Here is a 9358-nt window from a genome sequence, read left to right on the forward strand (position 1 = left end):
TTTTATTACTTTTCAAAGTATTTTTTTTAGGCATACGATATTTTCAGATTGGAAAATGTTAGATGGCTGCCAAATTATTTATTAAATTTATTTTTATATGGACGTGAAATTTACACAAATTCACATATGTATGAGTCTCACACCTATATAAAATATTTAATAAAAAATTTAAGATAACTGACATAACTCTTCAAGATTATATTTGATTTGAAATTGATATGAAAATCAAACAAGATGGAAACAACTAAAAGGTATGCATATGGATATGTATGAGTAATATTAGAGATTTATATATTTATACTTATAAATTCATTTACAATGATGTGATATGAGAGTTAGACCCACTATTAAATGCGTAATAAATTAAAAATTAATACATATCTTGTCGGAAAATGCTATAAGTTTTAAATTTTTTACTAAATAAATGATTAAATATCTTACATGATATTGTAGACCCGACACCTATGTAAGATATTTGGTTATTTATTTAATAAAAAATTTGATATTTTAATATTATCCTATCCTGTCACATTATTTTAGATAAAATAATTAATATTTTTTTTTTTTGAAGATTTCAAATATTTTCTTTATATATAGATATAAATATAGAAATAGATATAGATTAGTAAAAGAAGTATGAGATTGTGTCTTGTGGCAAACATGCATTCTTAAGAGTCCCATGCCAAAGTTTCAAAGCTGCTCGAGATCATATCATCCTCCTCCGCCGTCTGATTGAAATCATACCTACAAAAGTCAAAGTCACTCTCATCCATCCTCGCCAGCGGATTCAGCCACCCATCGGCGGAGTCAACCACCATGAACTCGGTCCCTGACTCAAAACTCCCTTCCAAATTCGGTAACTCAATTATCTGACCCAGTTCATCGGGCATTGTCGTCGTCGTTGACGAGGAACCCAAATGAACCATTGCAGCTGCGTTAGCGGCTGCAGTTTGGACGTCGCGGGGAGAGAGAGAGACGGGACGAGGCAGCGCGTCAGCGAGTTGAGGGAAGTTGAGAATCGCTGAGTTGCCTTTGATACTCAACGCAGCCACGTCGTGGGCTCGAGCGGCCATTTCAGGGGTAGAGTAAGTGCCGAGCCATATGCGAGATTTCTTTCGAGGCTCGCGAATTTCGGAGACCCATTTGCCCCAACTCCTCTTACGAACTCCTCTGTAAACTGGGTGTTTGTTGCTATTAGTATTATTATTACTATCTCGATTCAGTTCTGGGTTCTGAGTTGTTGTTGTTGTTGTTGTGGGTTGGTTCGACAGAGACCGAGTCGATTCAGATGAAGATGATGAAGAAGAAAATGTTGAATTTGGGGTGGGGATGTGGGTTTGAGCTTCTGAACTTTGTTGTTCGGCCATTGTTAGTGATGTGATGACTGAAAAAGGATTTGGGTTTGGGTAATTGATACCCAAGAATGATTTTGCATAGAATATTTGAGCAAAAGTGCAGAGATCTTAACTAATCGATTGTACGATTAGAGTGGGTATGAGAGAGAGAGAGAGAGAGAGAGAGGGGTATGCGGGTTTTGAAGTATAAAAGGGTCAAGAAGGCCGAAGAAAGAGACAAATAAGTACCCGTTGGCGAGACAGAGAGAAAGGTCGGAAGGCTTTGTGTAGAGAGAGAGAGAGAGAGAGAGAGAGAGAGGAGGATACGCGCCCCTTCATAGTGACGCTTGACCTGCCAGGCTGCCAATGCCTTATCATCCAATCAACAACGAAAATTAATAAAAGATTATTCAGCTTACTAGGTTTGAATTTTCAAGATTCATTTGAAAATTTTGGTTTTTCATATTTTTTTATTTTTATTAAATTTTTTAATATTGTAAACAATTTTTTTAAATTTTAAATATGTTTAACATAAATATATTTAAAAAGTATAATATTTGTAAAGAAATCTTTAAAAAATTTATTAAATACAAAAAATACCCAAGAAAAAAAAATTGAAAATTATGTACACTTTTCGTATTCTTGTATATTTATTAATTTTTTAAAATATTTTTTAATAAATATTTATTTTTAGATACATCTAAGTAAGGTGCATTTAAAAAAGTAAAAAATTGCTTAAAATCTTAAAAGTATTCACTAAAAAAAAAAAAAAAGAAAACGAAAAACTTAATTTTCAGAAAATGAAATCTAGAAAATTAAAACTAAACACATTGGTTGTTATTTAAGTCTAAAAATTAAATTTACTTGTTAGATTTAGCAGGAAGGTTTTCTTTAGTTTAGATTTTGGATTGGTAGGTATTGTTTGGGCCTCGTGAGGCTCACCACAGGTCCTATTACAATGATTCGAACCATCATTTTGTCGGGCACTTCATCTATTTCATCTACAAAAAATAAAAAAAATAAAAAAATTAAGTCGATCAGATATTTGTAACTTGTTCAATTTTTTAGTAAAAAAAATAAACAATAATTGGTGAAAAATCTATTAATGTCAGATCAATTTGATTTTTTACTAGTATATTGTACTCGATATTTCATAGAAAATATATAGTTAAATCATCAAAATAGAATCTAAAACAAGCCCCAAAAGACGCACAACAGTCATGGTTGTGCCCCTAACTAGTATCACAATAAATCATAACTAAATATCACAAATGTCATAATTGGATCATATGGTACAGATTCCAAAATGGGGGGTGCGTATCATAAAATTTCTCGTAAAAATAACTCAATCTAATCATGCATTTAATAGACAAATTTAAATGAATTAAGTTGAATTAAATATTGATTGAACAAATGGCAAATCTGTTTATTTTATTATTATTTTTTTCTTTCTAATAGGTGATAGATAGGGATTCACCTCCTCTCCAGCGCTTTACAGTCCGGCTCCCTCCAGCCTTTCTACCAGATGGAGACGCGTGGCGTTTAGTAGATCTGAAGGCACCAAGGAGGCCACGTCTATGGAGTTGCTGAGTTAACAAAACGACACCGAAATTAGTAGTTTTGGGTTAACGGAAGGTGTCTAACGGAATGATTCAACACTTATAATAAATAAAATAGATAAATGATTTAATTTTTTATTTTTATTTTTTTTACCTTTTTGAACTTTTTGAACCTACCTCCGTGGGTCAACCGGTTGGTCGACTGGAAAAGACAATTTTTTTTTTTTTACTTTTTGAACTGTTTGAACCATGCCAATTTTGCATGCACTAGTCGACCGGTTGGTCAACCGGGTGGTCGACCAAGGAGTCGACCAGGTGGTCATCCAAGTGGTCGACCCATGTGTAAAATTCTGAAGTTTTCTGCTTCCCTTAGTCTAAGCCAATCTATTTTATAACAAATCAGATTTCCCTTAGTCTAAGCCAATCTATTTTATAACAAATCTATTTTATAACAATCCAATTGCACAATCTCAATAAATTCAACTCAACCACATTAGTGTTGTCCTGCAATACATCCTTATAAACAATCTTATATCCGCCTCTTCAAATATGCTTATCAACAACAATATCTACAAAATCAACTCTTGCGAGATATTCTTCATTGTCCCAAAAATAAAATTTCATACCCAAAAAAAATCACTTCTACGATTCAATGGACTGTATAGCAATAAAAATATTCACAATCCACATTGACAATAAACATTCCCAAATTTAATATTAACAAAATCTTTCACTTGCAACAATCTTCATCGGTCTCCAAGAATTTCTGGATATATTGGTGTAGAGGAATTTCGAATAATGTTTAGATTGGGAACCTATGAAGTAAAAAACATAATCAGAATGAGTTCAAAGCATAGAATTGAAGGATATCAACAATAATTCATGTTGCATACCTGATTGTAATGTGTGCTAGTCGAGCATTGTGATGAGTTAAGCAAAGTATCCTTGAAGTAAGGCTCGGAAGTTGGCATATTGAGGCTCTCCATTCCATGTCCAAGGCACTGAATGTGGTACTTCAGCTAATGGTTGCCTAATATGTGGGAGTATATTCGAAGATACATGTACATCCTAGAAATTGAAATTTCTTGAAAAGAACTCGAATAAATTTAAAATGTAAAGATAAGAACACAAAAAAATAAGTATTACCTGCACTGAAGTTGGTACTTGAATATATGGTGGCATCATATGTGGGAGCATATTTGAAGATGCTTGTACATCCTATCAAGATAAGAACTTAGATGAAACCAAGTAACATAAATTGAAAAATTTAAAGAATGTAAAGATCATAAAAAAAAATAATAAATAAATAAAATAAAATAATACCTGAACGCGTTGCTTTTTCTTTCTTGAAGTCTCCAATGCCTTTTCCAAGCTACTTTTAATCCGTCGCCTTCCACGAATGGGGTCAATCCTTTTCTTTAGTCCCTTCGCTTGAATGACATTTTCACTGCCCTCATTCATTCTCATTGTAGAGCTAGCATCATTTAAGTTTAGTGGTCCATTGGTGATACGTATACGCAACTTATTTTGAACAAATGCGAGCAATTTTTTCCCTTCCTGAACACAATCTTCATATGTTTTTTCCAATTCAGATGCCTGGGATGAAATCATAGTAAAGAGGGAGCATAATGACTTGTATCTGCTGCTCTGTTCCAACTTAGGGTCAGCTTGAATATCACGCCCTTTGTAATCTTGGACAATTTCAGCTCTTGCTAATTTGGTCCACCTTTTCAGGATATATTGGCTTGGAATTTCGATTATAATCATTTCATCTTTAAAAACCTTAATAACATGACTACACAATATTCCTTTCATCTCAAACAACCTACAAGAACAAGACAAATTACCATCTTTGTCTTTCTTCACTTCACGCATTGTAGATTGTCGATATGCTTTGACAATACAAACCAAACAATCATCCTTGTGAACACAATTTGCTACGTATAACTCAAGTGAACCCACATATTCATCTTGAAATTCTTCAAAGATAGTTTTTGTGTAAACATCTCTTGCCTGAGTCAACATCAGAACTTGGACTTTTATCCTAGGCAACTTATATGACAATACATACTCAGCTTCATATTCCTTATATCGCTTCTCATTAAGCACCCTTTCAAAGTGAATGAAAAATTGAATCAAATTGTAATCTGATCTCAAGTACTCTTTCAAATCAGCATTTAAGCTCTCACTAAGTTGTGTGCTCTTCATCCCTGTTGACCATGTCCACCTAACATATGCCCTAACCCATATTTTCCTTAAATGAAAAATGCTTTGCAGCCATGAATTATCATGAACATCAAACTCATCTAACATGGCATTCCAAGCTGCAAAAAATTCCTCTTCCTCCTCATACTCATCTATAAACTTTCCCAAAACACTTCTCACCCCACCAGGACCGCTAAAAATGCCACTCATATGTTTTACAGCATTTTGCATCATATGCCATGTACATAGCCTATGATATGTGTTAGGCATCACATATGAAATAGCCTTAGCCATTGCTGCATCCTGATCTGTGAAAATAGTTTTTGGATGTTTATTTGACATTGCCTCTAAAAATTTTTTAAACAACCATATAAACGAATCGGTTGTTTCATCATACATCAATGCAGCTCCAAAAACAATGGTCTCTCGGTGGTTATTGAAGCCAACGAAAATAACAAAAGGGCGGCTCTCTCTATTAATCTTGTATGTTGTGTCAAATGTTACAATATCCCCAAATTGACCGTAGTCAATTATCATTCTAGTATCTGCCCAAAAAATATTTGTTATTTGCTCTTCAGTATCCAACTACACAGAATGAAAGAATGAAGGATTTTGTACCATTTGATCTTGAAAATACTTCAATATGCTCTCTGCTTCACCAAATTCCAACATTCTTTGTCTTTTTGTTCTTAAATAATTCTCTTGATCTTTTTTCAAAAACCCAACACATTCCCTTCCACCTGCCTCTCTACCCATTAACTCATAGGATGACCTAAGAGGTGTCCCACAGTCATCTGCTAAATCTATTTCAATATATTGAGAGGTGGAAATTTTTCTTTGGGAAGGAAGCATATGAGCACATGCACTTACTACAAGGGGATGGTTATGTGTTTCAACAAAATTGATAACTCTATACTTCCCAATTTGCCTAATTAATTTAATGCTCATCAAAGCACCACAACCGGTCCTTGTCTCTGCTCTAGAAATCCTTACAACAAAATCTCTTTTATCAGATTTTCTAAGACCCTCCTTAGAACAAACAAATGTCCTTGAAGTAATTTCACTGGTCTTACTTTTATGAGCATATTCTTTTCTAATACTAAATCCAACTCTTCCTCCATAAGAATTATAAAATTCATAAGCTGATTGTTTAGAGTCAAATTCCATACCTAATATGGATTTACATTGTGTATCATCCTCGCCATGAACATCCATTTGGGTAGCAATTGTTAAATCATCAATCTTCGATATATCCAATACCTAAAATGCAAAATAGTAAACATGATTTTTTATCTAATAAATATGTGAAAGCAGTACATGGTTTAATGTTCTTAAATGATATTGAGGCTCTGTTTTACACATTAATGTTCTGCTTTATACTATTTACTAAATCAATTTTTTCTTTTTCTAAATATTTGATTTGTGGAAAAATGATTGTCTTCTCCTAAATCAATAGAAAAACTTTACAAAAGTATCTAAAAGCCTAACCTTGATTGATATGACAAATTTGTTTCTGCTTAAGAGTGAAAAAAATCTTTTCAGTGAAATATGAGCATCATATACATACCAGATTTTAGGTGGGTTTTCTAAAATTACTAGATTTATGAGCATCATATATAAATGAGCATATATTAATGAGTTCTCAAACTGACAGACTATTGCTAATCTGTTCAGTGAAATATATAAATGAGATTTATATGTGCTCATTTATAAATGAACATATATAAATAAGCATGAAAACTATTGCTTCTAGATTTTAGGTGGGTTCTCAAATAGACTAGCAATTATATATATATGAGAATCTAACTTCCAGATATTCACCATGATTCACACCCATGTTTGCAAGTCCATGATTCATTGAGGCATTTCATCATACACTTGGAATGGATTTGAACACTCCCCCCCCCCCTCAAAAAAAAAAAAAAAAACGAAAATAAACTACTACAAATCTAACCTTTGGTGTTTACAATTGTTTGGGTAAACAAAGATTTTCAAATGATGGAGTCTAAGGATGGCGAAGCCTTCTACTGTCGATTGATTATAAATGGAAAAAAAACTGAATCATAGATAGAGGACTGGGTTCTGAGAAAGAGAGAGAGAGGGAAGGAGGGCTTGGGTTCTGAATTTATGAAAAAGACGAGAGAAGGGATCTGAATCTGGATATGTAATTCAAAATAAAAAATAAAAAAAAAACTTTCCGTAACATACCTCCATCTAGCCAAAACGATAGAACTTAGCGTTGTTTTGTTTGTTTCTTGAGCATCACAGACGTGGCTCTCTTTTCGCCCGTCGGATCCGTTGTTGCCACGCGTCTCTATTTGGTGGAATGGCTGGAGGGAGCCGGACTGTAAAGCACTGGAGAGGAGGTGAATCCGATAGGTAGAGTTGGAAAAGGTGGTGGTGGTTGTATAAAATACCATACAATCCGTACTGATCTGCCTAATCTCGTCGATCCGCCCTTTAAGCACTGGTTAATTTTGTAACGTCCCGAAATAATTATAATAATCCAACTCTAAACAATTAAAATAAGGTGTCATAATTGAAATGATAAGCTTTCATTAATCAGAATTACTATACAAAAGATGATAAGGAATAAAAGCTAAACAAATATTTATATGCCCTAAAGGCTTACATCTTTCTAAACTCAGGCTTGGGTACATTAAAAATGAGTCATAAGCTCAATACAAATAAAGTCCTAGGCTTGTACAAAAGTTAAATACAAGATAAACAAAACTGACCCTTCAGCTCCACAATCCTCCCAAGCTAAGTCCTTGGCGGAGGTATATCATCAGCACCTGAAAATGATTTTCCCAAGTAGGGTGAGCCAAAATCCAGTAGAAACAATCTAACACAATGTATGAATTTTATCAAAAATATAAGTATGAGATGCATATCCAATGCCCATGATAAAATCAATTATAACTTTTTTACAAAACTAAGCATGACAAGCTTTATATCTCAATTCATTTTATCTCAATTCATGAGTCATTCACTAATTTAGTCAAACAACCAAATTGAGGGTACAACTCAATGGGTCTCTAACCAGCATAACCATTATACAGACACTTCCATTTGCCATTTTACGGATATTTCGTTCGCAGGAATTAGCACCCATGTATACGTGTGGTTTTTGGGACTTTTACCCTGGACACATAGGCCAACTTAAATCAATGGAGTCTGTCTCATTTCTTCTCCCAAACATGGGGTATATCCTCCTTTTTCTCCTAAACATCATACATTTACAATGTATCAAAGACATTTATATTCAATGACAACGAATAAGAGATTAGTTTCAACTCACCTAATCCTCATGCAGTTTCTACAACAATCATAGCTATCCTCCACCGATAGCCCAAAATAGATATTCTAAACAGATATACAATCTCTAAGACAAATAAATTATCCAAATTTGCATAGGTGAATGGTAATACATATCCAACTCCACAATTTATACGAACATCCATCCAATTTCACATTCACATTCCCAATAACAATTTCATTTATTTATATAAAATAACTATTTGAGACATTTTAAGGCAAACTCCATTTTCTTCCAAAATCCATCCCAGGTATCAAAATCAACAAATTTATCATAACACAACGTCACATCTCCTCCCATAACCATTTTTATTCTATACATCTGAAAACCCCTCTTTTGATTTTAAAACAAAACTCTAGGTTTGTTCAAAATCATCCCAAATTCCAATATTCTTTACATATCAACAAATAACTAAGTTAAAACTCATAGAAGAGTGTAGAAAGTCCCTACCTTGAAGCTAGAGATCAAGGAAGTAATGGAGAAACTTTAAAAACCCTGAAATCATGTTTTGTTTGGACCAAAATGGAGCTCTTAAGATGCTTTACTTTTTTAACAAAGGTACACGAGTAGAGAAACCACCAAATCAAGGTGAAAATGTAGAGAGAGAGTGAGTTTTAGAGAGAGAGAGGCTTTAGATCTAGGGTTTTGAGGGAAAAAGGTGTGAAAAAGTGAAGTAGAAAGATGCTACTACGAAATGATATACGCACAGTCCGCTTGAGCACAAGAAGTGACGCGCGAGCATCAGACACAATAAGTTGTTCCGCTTGAGCGCAAGAAGCCTCGCTCAAGCGCAGAATACACACTCACAGTAGTTTTATAGACAACAGACCAATGCTCGAGCACAAGAAAGGCCGCTCGAGCTGCGACTGCTCGATTGCAAAAAGCACTGCTAGAGCATAGAATACACTCTCCCAGTAATTTTGCAGACTTGCAAAAGTACT

General features: G+C 34.0%; 3 protein-coding genes across 3 annotated transcripts; all 3 read right to left on the reverse strand.

Annotated features, from left to right (window-relative positions):
- Positions 1 to 268: 268 nt before the first annotated feature.
- On the reverse strand, positions 269 to 1617 carry LOC114282230 (ethylene-responsive transcription factor TINY). The gene has a single exon (XM_028224874.2). The coding sequence runs from the start codon at positions 1365 to 1367 to the stop codon at positions 669 to 671; it is 699 nt and encodes a 232-aa protein (XP_028080675.2). The 5' UTR covers positions 1368 to 1617; the 3' UTR covers positions 269 to 668.
- Positions 1618 to 3639: 2022 nt separating this feature from the next.
- On the reverse strand, positions 3640 to 5635 carry LOC145823948 (protein FAR1-RELATED SEQUENCE 5-like). Its single transcript, XM_082923524.1, has 3 exons — positions 4217 to 5635; positions 4040 to 4111; positions 3640 to 3708 (listed from the first exon to the last, which is right to left on the reverse strand). The coding sequence occupies exons 1-3, from the start codon at positions 5633 to 5635 to the stop codon at positions 3640 to 3642; spliced, it is 1560 nt and encodes a 519-aa protein (XP_082779650.1).
- Positions 5636 to 5683: 48 nt separating this feature from the next.
- On the reverse strand, positions 5684 to 8213 carry LOC145823949 (protein FAR1-RELATED SEQUENCE 5-like). Its single transcript, XM_082923525.1, has 2 exons — positions 8142 to 8213; positions 5684 to 6358 (listed from the first exon to the last, which is right to left on the reverse strand). The coding sequence occupies exons 1-2, from the start codon at positions 8211 to 8213 to the stop codon at positions 5684 to 5686; spliced, it is 747 nt and encodes a 248-aa protein (XP_082779651.1).
- Positions 8214 to 9358: the final 1145 nt, after the last annotated feature.

The sequence above is a fragment of the Camellia sinensis genome, chromosome 4, assembly GCF_055761805.1.
Source record: "Camellia sinensis isolate YWXY chromosome 4, ASM5576180v1, whole genome shotgun sequence".
NCBI classification, from domain to species: domain Eukaryota; kingdom Viridiplantae; phylum Streptophyta; class Magnoliopsida; order Ericales; family Theaceae; genus Camellia; species Camellia sinensis.

Coding starts and splice junctions, on each gene's coding strand:
- LOC114282230 (XM_028224874.2), bottom strand. CDS start 1,367: ATGGCCGAACAACAAAGTTCAGAAGCTCAAACCCACATCCCCACCCCA.
- LOC145823949 (XM_082923525.1), bottom strand. CDS start 8,213: ATGGGTGCTAATTCCTGCGAACGAAATATCCGTAAAATGGCAAATGGA. Junction 6,359..8,141: donor TCTGTATAATGGTTATGCTG/GTTAGAGACCCA, acceptor TTTGCATTTTAG/GTATTGGATATATCGAAGAT.
- LOC145823948 (XM_082923524.1), bottom strand. CDS start 5,635: ATGATAATTGACTACGGTCAATTTGGGGATATTGTAACATTTGACACA. Junction 4,112..4,216: donor AGAAAAAGCAACGCGTTCAG/GTATTATTTTAT, acceptor TTATCTTGATAG/GATGTACAAGCATCTTCAAA. Junction 3,709..4,039: donor AAGTACCAACTTCAGTGCAG/GTAATACTTATT, acceptor TTTACTTCATAG/GTTCCCAATCTAAACATTAT.